Source organism: Urocitellus parryii, chromosome 8 (genome assembly GCF_045843805.1).
Source record: "Urocitellus parryii isolate mUroPar1 chromosome 8, mUroPar1.hap1, whole genome shotgun sequence".
NCBI lineage: Eukaryota > Metazoa > Chordata > Mammalia > Rodentia > Sciuridae > Urocitellus > Urocitellus parryii.
Window position 1 is genome coordinate 115,488,859 of NC_135538.1, and position 16,754 is coordinate 115,505,612.

The following is a 16,754-nucleotide window of genomic DNA, read 5'->3' on the forward strand; positions in this document are numbered from 1 at the left end:
AATGTAACAAATTAGCTATGCAAATTAGCAATATATAAACACATAGTAGCAATATAATAAAACTTTTAATTATTAAAAATTATTTCTGCAAAAGTAAAAATTTTAATTCCTTAAAATTATCTTTAGTGGTTGGGGTTGTAGCTCAGTGGCAGAGCACTTGCTTAGCATATGTGAAGCACTGGATTCAATTCTCAGCACTGCATATAAATAAATAAAATAAAAAGGTCCATCAACAACTAAAAAAAATTTTTTTAATGTTAAAAAAATTATCTTTAGTGAATTCAATTTTAACTTTTGATACAAGAAAAAACTTTTAAATTAGCCACCAGAGATTCATTCAGATATTGTCAACATTTTTCCTTTGTAGCACTTGACTAAATTAATAAAAGGCTAAATTTTGTAGAATTAAATAATAAAACAAACTGTTTCATTTAATATTTTCATTTAATTCTCAAAGTTAAAATCACAAAGTGAGGATCACAAACAAATAATACTAGTAAGTAGCCAATGGCAGCCAACAGGTACTTGTAGGCATCTCTTCCTGTATGACCTTGAGATGGAGCAGTGGATTAAAATAAAGTCCACTGATCGAAGCCATCTATTTGCCATAGTTTATAGTACTGATCTTCCATTCTGTATACCATTCACAAACTCAAAATCAATGCTGCTCATGAAAACCCAATGAGAGAAATACTAAGAAATAAAATTGTGTCAGGTAGGGTTAAGTTTTGGAAGACCACAAACCATTGTTGTTTCTAAGATTTCCCTACTTCCCAAACCCAATTTTCAATGTCCATAATAGGCAAATATCAAGACAAAAAGTAGACTCGTGGTGTTTAGGGCTGCAATTGTTCTGAAATTGATTATAGTGATGGTTGTACAATCCTATGAATAATATTAGAAATAATATTAGAAAACTAAAGTTTGTTATATAATCTAAGTGGATGAATTCATGGTATGTGAATTATATCTCTTTTTTTTAAAAAAGAGAGAGAGAGAGAGAATTTTTTTTAATATTTATGTTTTTAGTTATCGGCGGACACAACATCTTTGTTTGTATGTGGTGCTGAGGATCGAACCCCGGCCGCACGCATGCCAGGCGAGCGTGCTACCGCTTGAGCCACATCCCCAGCCCAATTATATCTCTTTTTACCTGGAGGTGACCATGATCTCAACTAAAAATGCCTGACCTAGGTTACTACAGGAACAGGGTTCAAACCCCAAGCTTCCTTTTTTGGGCTATCTAGAACTAAAGGGACAAAAAGCTACATGGTCTGAGTGTATTGGAATAGGAACTAGAATTAAAATCAAATATAATTAATAATTACCATCATACCTAATATGTGAACACATAAATCATTCATAAGACGTAATGATAAAAAATTCTCCAGTGAGCTGATAGGAAGAAGAAATAGCCAGGCCTTAAGAAAGAGAAACAGCTTGGACTTTGGCAACTTATTATGTCTGTCTGTCTGTGCCTCCGTGTGTGTGTGTGTGTGTGTGTGCGCGCGCGCGCGCGCACACACATTAAGTTGAGAGTGTAACTCCAACTAGAAAGCTTCCCTAGCATGAATGAGGTACTGGGTTCTATTCCCGGTAAAGCAGGGGTGGGGTGGAGGGGCCTTTTGGTTTACAGGCTTTATCCTGAGGAAAAACAGTTTAGGGGGAAAAAAAAAAGCAGGTGATTTTCTCTCTTTTCCTAATCCACTGCCAACCTGTAAAGCTGCTCCACTTTCATCTTAAGACACAGTGTTGGCAAGTTGCTCCTCCTGGGTCCTCTCTTGCCCTGAGGGAGCACTCTCTTTCCTTCTCACTTCAAACAGGAAGGCAGGCACTGGCAGATGGCTGGGATCTGCTACAGCAGCAGAGGGTGCTGTAGCAGAGGGTGGAAATCCTATTTCATCTTTGGGGACTCGACTGGGATCCACCAGAAGGCATGATCTCTGTCCTATGTACACCTTGTCCTCGACACCCACCAAATGTCACCGTGGACCTCTGGAATGCCATGATATACAAAATGCCCAGACTACTAATGGTCATCAAAATTCCCATCTACTGGGTTCCCTTAGATAGGCCTCTTTAGAAGGACCTGACTGCCATTCCCTTTCAATACCTCTTTCAGTCTGAGGTAGCCAGAGTAATTATTATCCCTTGCCCCTAATGGCAATTGGAGGCATTTCTTAGGGGGAAATAAATGAAATAGAATAGATAACAAAACAAGTTAAGGAAACAAGTTAAAGAAGCTCGATAATGGCTTCTCTAAATGTAAAGACCATTCCATGAGATTAACCTGTAGAAATGTCCCAAACATTCCAGCCAATATTTTTGTCCCAGAGTGGCAAGGAAGGGGAGGTGGGCCAGATTTGAGGGAAGTCTACAGACTTAAGGGCTAACCAATAGCCTTGGCACTTTTCCAATTCCTGTTAAGCATAGATTTTGAACAATACCCTTGGTACTTTTCCAAGACTTGATTAGCACAGATATTGACAAATTCCTCTACCCCTTGGCTACATAAGCCATAGACTAGTTCATGTAAGTGGAAACCTGTGCTGGGTCTCCTCTTTCCCTGAGGGAGCTCTGTCTCTTTTTTTTCCTCACTTCACTAAGTGCTACTCTTTTACACTCCAAAAAAAAAAAAAAAGGGAAAGAAAGAAAAAGAAACAGTGCTAGGGCTGGGGATGTAGCTCAGACGCAGAGGCAGAGTACTTTCTTACCATGTGCAAAGCCCTGGGTTCAGGTCTCAGCACCACAAAAAAAAAAAAAAAAAAAAAAAAAAAAAAAAAAGATAAGAAAAAGGAAGGGCTGAGGGTTGTGGCTTGGTGGTAGAGTGTTCATCTAGCACATGGAACGCCCTGGGTTCAGTCCTCAACACCACATAAAAATAAATAAAATAAAGGTATTGTATGGGCTGGGATTGTGGCTCAGTGGTAGAGCACTTGCCTAGCATGCATGAGGTACTGGGTTCAATCCTCAGCACCACATGAAAACAAAATAATATGTCCACCTAAAACTAAAGATACATAAATAAATAAATATTTTAAAATAAATAAATAAATAAAGGTATTGTGTCCAACTACTTCTAAAAAATAAATATTTTTTTAAAAGAAACAAAAAAGAAAAAGGAAGAGTGCTACCCCACTTCAAGTCAAATTGACCCCACTGACCCAACCAGTTTTCCATCATTTCACCTCTAATAACAAGGGATAGGTGAACTTGTTAGTCAGCAGCGCCAGTACCCAGTTATCAGCTCCATTAGGAAAAAGGCAGTAGGTATTGCCTTCAATAGTTTCTACAGCAGCAATGTCCTAAGAACTTTCTATGACAATGGACATGTTTTATGGTTTATAAATTATATCAAGCACTTGAAATGCAGTTAGTGTGAATGAAGAAAATTTTATTTTAATTAAAATTAAAACAAGTTCTTTTCTTAAAATATTTATTTTTTAGTTGTAGGTGGACACAATAGCTTTATTTCATTTTTATATGGTGCTGAGATCGAACCCAGTGCATCATACATGCTAGGTGAGCGCTCTACCACTGAGCCACAACCCCAGCCCCTAAAACAAGTTCTTCATTTAATTAATTTCATGTGGCTGCATGTGAATTACATGCATTACAGAACAACTCCAGAGAATATGAAAGTCCTTTTTAAATATATTTTTTTTTCAGTTGTAGTTGGACACAATACCTTTATTTATTTATTTTCATAAATAAATATAGTGCTGAGTATCGAACCCAGGGCCTCGCTCGTGCTAGATGAGTGCTCTACCACTGAGCCATCTCCCCAGCTAAAAAAGGACTACCCTATTTAAAATCCGTTTTTAACCACTGAGTTTTCCCTTCCACTTTCTCCCCAAATCCAAGGAAAGAGTCAAAGTTACAAAAACTCTCCCTACTCTCATCCATGTTATCTAAAAGCATCTCATCCAGAACTTCCTTAAATTCCCCCAAATGGATTAATTTAGTTTACTAAGTAAGTGGTAAGGCTACAGTTATCCACATGGTAGGATTATAGGACCCTGGCACTTAAAAGAGGACAATGCTATACACCCCTTATTATCAAGCAATACAATTAAATTCTCAATAATGTACTTTCTTCTTTTGTTTGGGGTTGGATACCAGAGATTGAATTCAGGACCACTCGATCTCACTGAATTGCTTAGCACCTCATTTTTGCTGAAGCTGGCTTTGAATTCATGATCCTCCTGCCTCAGCATCCTGAGCTGCTAGGATTACAGGCATGCACCACCATGCCCGGCTCAATAATGTACTTTTATTTTTTTTGGCACTGGAGATTAAACCCAGGGTGCTTAACCACTGAGCCACATCCCCAGCGCTTTTTTTATATTCTACTTAGAGACAGGGTCTCACTGAGTTGCTAAGTACCTCACTAATCTACTGAGGCTGGCTTTAAACTCGAAATCCTCCTGCCTCAGCCTCTCAATTTCTGGGATTACAGGTATGTGCCACCATGCCTGGCTTCAATAATGTACTCTTAATTAAGATTTCTGAAAGAACTAAAAACAAACAAAAAACTGGGCTGGGGCTGTAGCTCAGTGGCAGAGTTCTTGTCTAGCATGTATGAGGCACTGGGTTCCATCCTCAGCACCACTTAAAAAAAATAAACAAATAAAATAAAGGCATCCTGTCTATCTACAACTACAAAAAATTCAAAAGGAAATAACCACACAAAATGATAATCGTTTTAGTAACAAACTTCCAAAATGAGTGGGTTACAAATTATTTCCTATGGTGCCCAAAGTGATCTTTTTTTAAAAAAAAAATATAATATGTATTCTTTTTTTTTTAAAGAGAGAGAAAGAGAGAGAGAGAGAATTTTTTTAATATTTATTTTCCAGTTTTCAGTGAACACAACATCTTTCTTTGTATGTGGTGCTGAGGATCGAATCCAGGCCGCACGCATGCCAGGCGAGCGTGCTACCTCTTGAACCACATCCCCAGCCCCCCAAAGTGACCTTTATGCTGTCATTGTTCCTCTCTTCCCTCTCAAAATGGGCGTAGAAGATTGAAATTATTTCAAGATCAAGGAATAACCAAAGGAGGCAGTACTGCTTGGCAATCCCAGAAAGAAAAAAAATAGGTAGGTCTCCCATGAAAAGTGAGTCTAGGTCCCATTGTGAAGCAGATAGAGCCTTCAGAGAAAAGAAGGCAGCAAGAGTCTGCCACACTTACGCATCAAAAACCAAGAACCAGCAGCACAGGGGGGAACCCAGGCAGGGTTGAAGAAACAAGTAGCAAACTGATTTCGCCAAGGCTAATAAATGTCAATTACTTTTTTCATTATGTATAAATATATTCTGAATAAATATATGTGCATGTGATACCAACTGATCTAAATATGACAAGAACAGAGCATAACCTCCCTTCTTGGGAAGAGCACACTTCCATACGATATATATTCAAATTGACTCAAGAGTCTCAAAATTTTGGGGCTTGGAGTATATAGTTCAGTAGTAAAACATATGCTTGGTATATGCAAGGCCCTGGGTTTGATTCTCAGCTCCACAAAAAAAAAAAAAAAAGAAAAAGAAAAAGAAAAAAAAATCTGAAAACTCTAAGGTTTTCTATTATTGAATTTACTTTTGTAACCTCTGACAATAGTAGTTTTCAACCTCTGGCAAGCCATCAGCCTTGCCCAAGGGATTCTGGGGAGAAAAAAAAAAGTTCACACTGCTGAACTCTCTACCCTTGAAGATTCTAATTTAGTGGAGTGTGGGGCAAATCCCAACATCTGTATTTTGATACCTATGACAGGTGGCTCACTGTACCTTAAAGGCTGAAGAGCAATGCCTCATACTAACAAAGCCACGATTAGCCATGCCTGTGATTAAGGAAGCTGACCAAAGGGTTCCACAGGGTCTTTAAAAACAGCCTCATCCCAGGTTGTGTCCAGAGCTAGACAGTGATGTGGACCACCCAGGCCTCATGAGTACCTGGATCCCGGGACTGGCTATCATCACAAATGTGCAGGTCCAGGCGGGAGATGAGCAGATGGTAGGAGGACTCTTTCACATCAAATTTCTCAAAGTACTGGCTGAGCCGGCTGCTGCTGCTGCTGCTGCTGTTTCCCTGGCTGCCACCAAACGCCTGGGCCCAGGACTGCTGGGCACTGGGAGGAGGTGGAGTGATCTATATGTGACAGAAAAAAACAAAAAATCAAGAATCCAGACCCTGAAAGGCTCCTTTGTATGTTTTCTTTAATTAGCCCTGCCCAAATAAATCCATAGTTTAGGAAGAGGCCCCTTTTCTCTTCATTGGCTAGCACTGTAAAATTGACACACCAATGGAGAGGACAAATGAAATATCAGGTGCAAGCCAGTCTATGAGCATCTATCAGTAAATGATAAATCCCCCAAATAAGCCAATAAAGTCTCAATTCCACCTACACTAATACAAACAGATCTGGCATGCCATCTCCCCAGCCCCACCAAGGGGGCCCATTTGGTCTCCAACCTGGACAGGTTCAGGGGCTAGGCTCTTTCTTTGCTGGGCCGACTTCTCCATGGCCTCACTCAGAGATTCGGCATACTTCATCATGGCCTTGAGCTGTGAGTCCGTTAGCACCCAGAGCAGGTCATCCAACAGGAACATCAGCTTGGAGGCTATCACATTACAATCTTTGGTCTGAGAGGGTCACAGAGAAATTTTGTATCATTCTATCTCCTCAAAGTGACTGGCGTCTGATCAGTTTTAAAGAGGTGCCTTTCAGTCTCCAGGATAAAAGAATAAAGTACTTTGAAAAGACTATTTCTTAAAAAACTACTTCAGTTTGCTGATTAACCATCAACTGTGAAGTGCCTTGTCAGTGTGCCCATATATAAACATTGTAGTTTTCTTTCTTTTTTCGGGGGGAGGGGGCGGGAGGGGTTACCGGGGATTGAACCCAGGAGTGCTTAACCATTGAACCACATCCCCAGCCCTTTTATTAGAGACAGGGTCTCACTGAGTTCCTTTGTGCCTCACTAAGTTGCTGAGGCTGGCTTTGAACTCCCAATCCTCCTGCTTCAGCCTACTGAGCCTCTGGGATTATAGGCGTGCACTACTGCACCCAGCAGCAATGTGGTTTTCAAAATTAAGAAAATAAAGAGATGGAAACTTTCTCTCACTGGTGAGTATTGTGCCAACCCTGTTCAGCTGTCATTCCAAGGATCAATGACATTCCAAACAATATGGGAATACCAACTCCCAGGTTGTCCAGGACACTAAAAGACAAAAGTATTCATGAGGGCAGAGAACACACTTACTCTTCTCTTGAGGGCTATTTGGATCCGGCCTTGGTTGGTAATAAGTCTCAGTGGGGTGGTGATTGGGTCTTGATCTCCATTATCTGTAGCATCTGCCTCAATTCGAAGTGTCTGCCAAGTTATTTCCTTAAATGTTAAAACCTGAGAGTATAGAGAAAAAAAAAATCCTTCTGTAGAAGAAATTAACCAAGACAGGATTCTAAGGGGAAAAGACTGGCAAGACAGAGACTCCCACCATTCTCAGTTGGGACCCTAACAGAAAGCAGTGAGTCGAAGGCCCTACCTGAGGGAAGAAGGAGTAATAACACGGTACAGAAAGGGTTCTGGGGTTCCCAGGGATGGGGAACATTTGAGGAAGTCTCCAAAGCAGAAATAATACCACCTAACAATTTATCCAACTTTGAGTACACCCCTTTCTCTCCCCTCAAAATGCTAGGGCTGTCACCTCTCCTCGGCGGGGATCAGTGATGCGAGTCAGACGAAGGTCACTCTGTTGCCAGTTAGGGTTGACACTGTAACCCTGGAGCTGCCATAATTCAAAAGAAGCATGGAAGGCCTTGGAGTGAATCTTGATGGTGATGGAATTGACGATGATGAACATCCCCTCCACTACCTTTTCAGCAAAGCCATACTCACTACAACAAATGAGACAGACCAATGATGAGAATCATGGGAGTTTAGGGGGTATTTTTGTTGTTGTTTTTTTTTAATATTTATTTTTTAATTTTAGGTGGACACAATGTCTTTATTTTTTTTTATGTGGTTTGAGGATCAAACCCAGCACCCTGCGCATGCCAGGCAAGCGCTACCGCTTGAGCCACATCCCCAGCCCCTGTTGTTGTTTTTTTTTTTTTTTAAGTTGTAGACAGACTCGATACCTTTATTTTATTTATTTATTTTTATGTGGTGCTGAGGATCGAATCCAGGACCTCGAATATGCCAGGCAAGTGCTCTACCACTGAGCCACAACCCCAGCCACCCATGGGAGATTTGATGCAATCTTTACCCTGGAACACATTAGATCAAGCTATTGGGTGCTAAAAGTATGAGTGCTTAGTTTTCTTTTCTTGTTGCTTTTATAAGATTTCTAAATTTTTATTGTGATGATAAATAGTGATAACAAATTATCTTTTTCTTTGTTGTTTTTGTGGTGCTGGTGATTGAACCCAGGGCCTTGTGCATGCTAGGCAAGAACGTTACCACTGTGCTACATCCTAGCCAAAGTACAAAGAATTCTTTTTAATGGTATTTTTTCTCCTGTACTGGGATTTAAACCCAAGGGGCTCTCTACCACTGAGTTATATTTCCAGCCTTTTTTTCATTTTTATATCAAAACAGGGTCTTATTCAAGGCCCAGGATGGCCTTGAATCCTCCTGCCTCAGCTTGAGATTACAGGCATGCACCACTGCACCCAACTTTTAATGGGATTTTTTTTTAAACAATGGAATTTTAAAAAAGAAAATAACCAATTAAGATTGCCTGGAAGCAATCTTCCTCCTATTAGAATAAATTGATAAATCTATGTATAGTTCACAAACTACCTGAATAAAAATTTAGATATTATCTGTGCAGAAAGAAGAACGTTAGATTTCTACAAAATCCTCAAAGACAAAGAATACTCTGCAAAGGAAGTGGAAAGAAAGATGAAAGAAATACAGCAAGTGATTTAATATTGTGAATCCACTCAAGGACAGTCTCACCTTTGCCAGCCTAATACTTCCCAAAAAGCAGTGAAAAGCCAGCAATGAGCAATGGCCAAGAGAGAGGAACAAAAAATATCTTTTTTTTCCCTTTGGTACCAGGGATTGAACCCAGGGGGGCTTAGCCACTGAGCCACATCTCCAGCCCCTTTTTAACTTTGTTTTTTGTTTTAGTGACAGGGTCTCACTAAGTTGCGGAGGCTGGCTTTGAACTTGCAATCCTCCAGTCTCGGTCTCCCAAGCCACTGTGATTATAGGTGTGTATCACCACACCTGGCATAAACAACATCTTAAAAGTCCCTCTGAATACAGAAACACAGTCATTCTTAATGTAGGTGAAATCACCTCTCATTACAAAAACCAAAAAGGATTCAAACTAAAAATTCATACTAAAAATTTTTATATATTTGCAATTTGTTCACAAAGAGCTAATAAAAAGACCAAGAGCCCAGCCAGGTATGTGGTGCACCCCTGTATTCCCAGCGACTTGAGAGACTAAGGCAGGAGGATCACAAATTCAAGGCCAGCTAGGGCAATTTAGTAAGACTCTGTGACCCTGTCTCAAAATGAAAAAGGGCTGTGGTAACATGCCTTGGGTCAATTCAAGTACAAAAAAAGAGAGGGGGGAGGGGGAGGAGGAGGAGGAGAAGAAGAAGAAGAAAGGAAAAACAGATGAGCCAAGAACCCAACAAAAACGGAATAAAGTATGGGAAGTTCAAAGAAAAATAAATGCAAATAGCTATTAAACATAAAATGATGCTGGACCCTACTCATAAATCAAAACTACATTGAGAATCACTTGATTTACAACAAAGGTGACAATACAATGGGGAAAAGAAATCTTTTCAGTAAACGGTACATGGTCAGTTTGGGATATTCATAAAGAGAAAAAATAATATTGACCCCTATGCTACATCAAATAAAAAAATCAGTTTCAAGTCTCTACCCTCTTCCTCTCTGCCCTCTTCCTCTTCTTTCTCTCCACTCTCTGCTCTCTTTCTCTCCCTCTCTGCCCTCCTCCTCTCTTCTCTCTGCTCTCTGCCTCTCCTTTTCTTCCTCTTCAGGCAGCCCCCCAATAAAATCTCTTGGTTGAAAAAAAAATCAGTTTCAAGATAGATTGGAGCCAAAGCAATCCTTACTAAGAAGAGTGAAGCAGGAGACATCACAATAGCAGACTTTATACTACAAAGCTATAGTAACAAAACTGGCATGGTGTTGGCACCAAAATAGATCAATGGTAGGTAGACCAATGGTTTAGAATACAGGACACAGGACCAAGCACAGTGGCGCACGGCTGTAATCCAAGTCGCTCAGGAGGCTGAGGCAGGAAGATCAGTAGTTCAAACCCAGCCTCAGCAATGGCAAGGCAGTAGGCAACTCAGTGAGACCTTGTCTCTAAATAAAATACAAAATAGGGCTGGGGATATGGCTCAGTGGTCGAGTGACCCTGAATTCAATTCCCAGTACCCCCCCCCCCAAAAAAAGAATAGAGTACACAGAGACAAACCCACATAAATACAGTTATCTCATACTAGACAAAGGGGCCAAAAACATACATTGGAGAAAATGGTGCTGGGAGAACTGGAAATCTATATGCAGCAAAATGAAATTAAACCTCTATCTCTCACCCTCTCTCAAGGACCTAGGAATTAGACCAGAGACTCTGCACCTAATAAAAGAAAAAGCAGGTCCAAATTTTCACTGTGTCAGATTAGGCCCCAACTTCTTTAACAATACTCCTAAAGTACAAGAAATAAAATCCTGAATCAATAAATGGGCTGGATTCAAACTGAAAAGCTTCTCTCAGTAAAAGAAACAATCAGTGAGGTAAACAGAGAACCTACAAAATAGGAGCAAATTTTTACTATATACACATCAGATAAAGCAAGGATATATAAAGAACTCAAAAAACTTCACACACACACACAAAAAAACAAATAACCCAATCAATAAATGGGCTAAGGAAATGAGCAGACACTTCACAGAAGATATACAATGAATCAACAAATATATGAAAAAATGTTCAAAATCTCTAGCAATTAGAGAAATGTAAGGCAAAACTAAATTTCCAGTCAGAATGGCAATTATCAAGAATTCAAGCAACAAAAAGTGCTGGCAAAGATATGGGGAAAATGTATTCTGATTCATTGCTGGTGGGATTGCAAAATGGTGCAACCACTTTGGAAAGCAGTATAGAGATTCCTTAGAAAACTTGGAATGGAACCACTTTTTGATCCAGCTATTCCACTCCTTGGTCTACCTATACCCAAAGGATGTAAAATCAACAGAGGAATGGATAAAGACAATGTGGTACATAAACACAATGGAATATTACTCAGCCTTAGAGAAGAATGATATTATGGCATTTGCAGGTAAATGAATGGAACTAGAGAACATCATGATAAGTGAAATAAACCAAGCCCAAAAAACCCAAAGCCAAATATTTTCTCTGATAAGCAGATGCTGATCCATAGTGGGGCAGGTGGGTATAGGGGAGAATGAAGAAACTTTGGTTTGTGTAGAGGGGAGTCAGGGGAGTGTTGGGTTATGGGGATAGGAAGGATAGTAGAAAGAGACAGACATTATTACCCTATATACATGTATGATTACACTAGTGAAGTGACTCTGAACCGTGTACAGCCAGAGGAATGAGAAGTTGTGCTCCATTTGTATGCTATACGTCAAAATGCATTCTACTGTAAAATTAATTAATTAATTAATTTTAAAAAGAGACATTTCCAAAGAATATAATTTTTTTTTTGGGGGGGGGGGTTTACTGGCATTTCTCAGCCACCTACAAACTGACCAGTCAAAATCTGGAACTGGGATATGTGGTTCCCTAGTCCATCCTCTTCCAAAGGGCCATGTCTTTGCTTTGTAGAATAGGCATTATATGGCATCACCTAAGCCCTATCATTACCAACTTCTCTTACTTAACACAGGTACCCTTCCACTACACACACCCAGAGAGCCCAGGCACAGGAGCAATCCCATGATGCACTTATTTTCTCCTAGACTTGAATGTCTCATATTTGCTGGAATTTTTCCATAACAACTCCACACCTTGATAATTCTCAACAAGAATTGGTTCCAGCCCACACAACACAGTGCTTTCCTGACTTCTTACTTAGGAAATAATAGGTAATTATAAAGGAGCATTCTACAACCATGTCCATTGTTCCCTTCCTCCTTCCAGCAAGAGCACCTCAAAAATTTTATCCTTTCATGCATTTTTTTTCATTTAAACTAAAATCATGACCCCAATCTTGTTTAAAAAAAAAAAAAAAACTCTTCTTTGACTTAAACCCAGAACCTCCTTCTAATGAGCATCTTTCCTTGTCCAGTATTCTAGACTTACAGCTCAACTGCAATTCTTCCCCAAAGAGGGAGATTGCATTATTTTGTCTTTGAAAGGATTCTTTTCAGTTTTTTAATGAACTAGAACTACTCTGACTCTTCTATCTGAAATCAGCTTCTCTATTATTCATTTTCTTTTTGGTGCTCATTACTTCCTAATATAAAATCACATATTTGATAACTTATTTCATACTTATCTCTTTTGTCCATATTATAAGTTTTTGATGATAGAATTTTTAAATGTCTGTATTCCTATCACATAGAATACTGGCCAAATATTGTAGCCACTCAATAAATATGTGTGCAGTAAATATATATATTTTAAAAATCAGCATACTACAGTATGCAGCCACCTCAATGATTATAACAGCTCAATTCACAATAGCTAAACTGTGGAACCAACCTAGATGTCCTTCAATAGATGAATGAATAAAGAAACTGTGGTATATATACACAATGGAATATTACTCAGCATTAAAAGAGAATAAATTATGGCATGTGCAGGTAAATGAATGAAGTTGGAGAATATCATGTTAAGTGAAGTAAGTAAATCCCAAAAACAAAAAGGCTGAATGTTTTCTCTGATAAATGAAAACTAATCTATAATGGGGTGCCATGTTCCTCACAACAAAAACACTCAGGGTCACTCCAGAGGAATTGGGCTGTGCGAAATAACCACATAAGAAACAGAGATACCTTTTTCTTTGGGGGTCCTGTGACGGCTCCTCTGACCTTAAGGGTCCACAGAAAGAGAGAGAGAGCCAGCATGTGCTGACCCCTTTTATTAAGAAGGAGCCATTCAAATGAGGCAAGGGGTCAGGTTTCAGGGGCCTGAGTCTAGCTTCATGACTTCTGCTGTCAGCAGGTTGACTGACATCTAGGAAGGCCACACCCGAAAGCTGAGTAAGAGAAGGGGACACACAAAGGGCATTTCCATTGAACATTCTATCCCAAACAGGACAAAGGAGAAATATCACAAAGGAACAGATGAGCACAGCTCCATCCATGGGTCTGCAGGAAGGCACACCTACGCATGAAGATACATTCTGTTATTTCGAGGATCGGGCAGTGTCTGGGGCCACTACTAATGTGGCCAGATCACTACAAAAGTGACGGATAGAGCCTCTACCAATGGAAGGAAAATGCTAAACACTCAACTTGACAGCCTCCCACAGTGTGGGGCAGGGGCAAGGGAAGAATAAAGGAACTTTGGATTGGACAGAGGGGAGCGAGTGGAGGGGGGGGGTGTGGAGGCAGGAAGATGGTGGAACGAGATGGACATAATTACCCTATGTACAGGTATGACTGCACAAATGGTGTGATTCTATATCATGTACAACCACAGAAATGAAAAGTTGGGCTCCATTTGTATAAAAAAATTAAATTAAAAAAAAAAAGAGAGATTGGAGCTGGGTGCAGTGGCACACGCCTGTAATCCCAGTGGCTCAGGAGGCTGAGATAGGAGGATCCTGAGTTCAAAGCCAGCCTCAGCAAATTGAGGTGCTAAACAACTCAGTGAAACCCTGTCTCTAAATAAAATATAAAATAGGGCTGGGAATGCAGCTCAGTGGTTGAGTGCACCTGAGTTCAATCCCGGGGAGGGAGGGAGGGCGGGAGGGAGGGAGGGAAGGAAGGGAGGAAGGAAGGAAGGAAGGAAGGAAGGAAGGAAGGAAGGAAGGAAGGAAGGAAGGAAGGAGGGTAGGCACAACACAAATACATTTTTATACATAATATATGAGTATATATATATATTATTTTATTTATTTATTTTGAAGTGATCTGGCCACATCCGTAGTGGCCCCAGACTCTGCCCCAATCCTTGAAGTACCAGAATATGTCTTCATGCATAGGCGTGCCTTCCTGTAGCCCCATGGATGGAGCTATGCTCACCCGTTCCTTTGTGATATTACCCCTTTGCCCTGTTTGGGATAGAATGTTCCATGGAAACGCCCTTTGTGTGTTCCTTTCTCTTATATGTGTGTGTGTGTGTGTGTGTGTGTGTGTATTATATATATAAACATAAACATATACATATAATGCAACCCATTTTACAGTTTTAACTTAAAACTATATAATAGTTCAAAATAAATCTTATTTTAATTGAAACAAATGAACTTCTCTATACGGTATTTTGACCATATATCCCTAATATGATATCTTTTTTCCCCAAGTACTAGAGAATGAACACAAGGGCACTCAACCACTAAGCTTCATCCTCAGTTCTTTCTATTTTTTGAGAAAGGGTCTTATTAAGTTGCCCAGATTAGCCCTGAACTTCCAATCTTCCTGCCTGAGCCTCCCAAGTAGTTGGGATTACAGGCATGTGCCACCAGGCCCAGCTTTAATGTGATATCACACACACACACATACACACACACACACACACACACACACACAGAGTCCTAATACATTGAGTACTTCTATTTTTTTAATGATATTATTGTATTTTTTATTCCTTTATTTATTTATTTATTTTATGTGGTACTGAGGATCAAACCTAGTGCCTCACACATGCTAGTGCTCTACCACTGAGCCACAACTGCCCCCCAGAGTACTTCTATTGGTAGTTAGAATATTGGGTTATTGGGGCTGGGGATGTGGCTCAAGCAGTAGCGTGCTCGCCTGGCATGCATGCGGCCCAGGTTCGATCCTCAGCACCACATACAAACAAAGATGTTGTGTCCGCCAAAAAACTAAATAAATATTTAAAAAAATTCTCTCTCTCTCTCTCTCTCTCTCTCTCTCTCTCTCTCTCTCGCTCTCTCGCTCTCTCGCTCTCTCTTTAAAAAAAAATATTGGGTTATTTTATTTTTTGAAACCATTGAAAAACTAAAGCATTAATAATGTTATTGTTATTAAAGAATTCAAATTCAGTATAAGAATTTTTAAAGTGTTGAATTTTAAAAGTAAACTCACAACACTGTTTTCCTTTGGGAGGTTAGAAATATCAGGATATTATCCTGATTTATTTCTCTCTCTCTTTCTTTTGCTCTCTTTTTGTGTGTGGTGTGTGTATGTGTGTTAACCCAGGGACACTTAACCACTGAACCACATCTCCAAGCCTTTTTTTTTTTTTTGATGCTCATTATATTTATTTATTTTGTTATTGGTTGTTCAAAACATTACAAAGCTCTTGACATATCATATTTCATACATTAGATTCAAGTGGGTTATGAACTCCCATTTTTACCTCAAATACAGATTGCAGAATCACATCATGGTTTCACTAAGTTGCTAAGGGTCTCACTAAACTGCTGAGGCTGACCTTAAATTTTCAACATTTCTGCCTCAGCCTCCCTAGTCCCTGGAATTAATTACAAGCAAGCACCACCACATCCAGCTTATTTTTCTTCCTTCTTCTTTTTTATTTTTGGTGGGGGGGGGTGGGTAATAGGGATTGAACCGAGGAGTGCTTAACTACTGAGCCACATCCCCACACTTTTTTGTTTTTATTTTGAGACAGGGTCTCACTAAGTTGGTTAGGGCCTTGCTAAATTACTGAGGCTGGCTTTGAATTTGCAATCCTCCTGCATCAGCCTCCTGAGCCACTGGGATTACAGACATGTACCACTGCCCTGGGTATTTTTCTCTTTCTTAAAAATTGCTCTTTTCTAATACAAAATACTGAAACGGGCTTAAAGCAATGACAATTCAATAAACACAATTTTGCCCAGACAATAGACTCTCAACAGCATTTCTCACTAAATAAATCAGGGGTACCTGAAGAAATGTCTAATCCGGGACAAAGATATACGAGAGAAGCCTGAAATATCTTTTTCTCTCTAAACACAGAAGGATTACTGAGGTCTTTTCCATAGGACACAGGAGCTCACTTAGAAAGGCTCCAGATAGGAGGACATCTGAGCATCAAAAATAATGATGACTATAAAGATAAAGATGTGACATACAACAAATCTGTTTAAAAAGTAAATGTTAAGAATGGGATTAAAAATGTAAAAATGTATAAAAAGAATGTAAAATGTAAAAAGAATATAAAATGGTAAATCATTCAGAAAAGTTTAACATTTTCTTAAAAAGTTAAATAATATAGCACCCAACAATTCTATTCCTAAGTATTTTCCGAAGAGAAATAACAGACATAACCACATAAAAACTGCTATACAAATACTTACAGTCACATTATTCACAATAGCCAAAAAATAGAAATAAAATAACCATCAACAAGCAAAGACAGAAACAAGTTGTGGTGTGTGTTCACGGTGGATTGTGACTCAGTGCAATGTCTAAATGTCCATGTCCCCTGGCTTCATCATACACTGAGACCTGAAGCTTGAAGGTTCTAGGAGATGGGACCTTTGGAATGTGATCAGGACATGTGGTAAGGCCTTCACCAATGGGATTAGTTACTGTATAAAAGAGGACACCAAGGGAGATCCCTTACCCCTTGGAATTATTCTTACAAAGAAAAAA

The 16,754-nt window shown here is 39.5% G+C and overlaps 1 protein-coding gene across 2 annotated transcripts in view; it reads right to left on the reverse strand.

The window, feature by feature from the left end:
• The window catches only part of Bltp3a (bridge-like lipid transfer protein family member 3A), a 72,959-nt gene that overhangs the window by 26,684 nt on the left and 29,521 nt on the right, over nt 1-16,754 (reverse strand). For both annotated transcript variants that reach the window (XM_026383684.2, XM_026383685.2), the window contains 4 exons: nt 7,711-7,900; nt 7,266-7,406; nt 6,475-6,645; nt 5,955-6,150 (listed from right to left, as the gene is read on the reverse strand). In XM_026383684.2, coding sequence (XP_026239469.2) covers nt 5,955-6,150; nt 6,475-6,645; nt 7,266-7,406; nt 7,711-7,900 — 698 coding nt within the window. The remainder of the gene's footprint in view (nt 1-5,954; nt 6,151-6,474; nt 6,646-7,265; nt 7,407-7,710; nt 7,901-16,754) is intronic.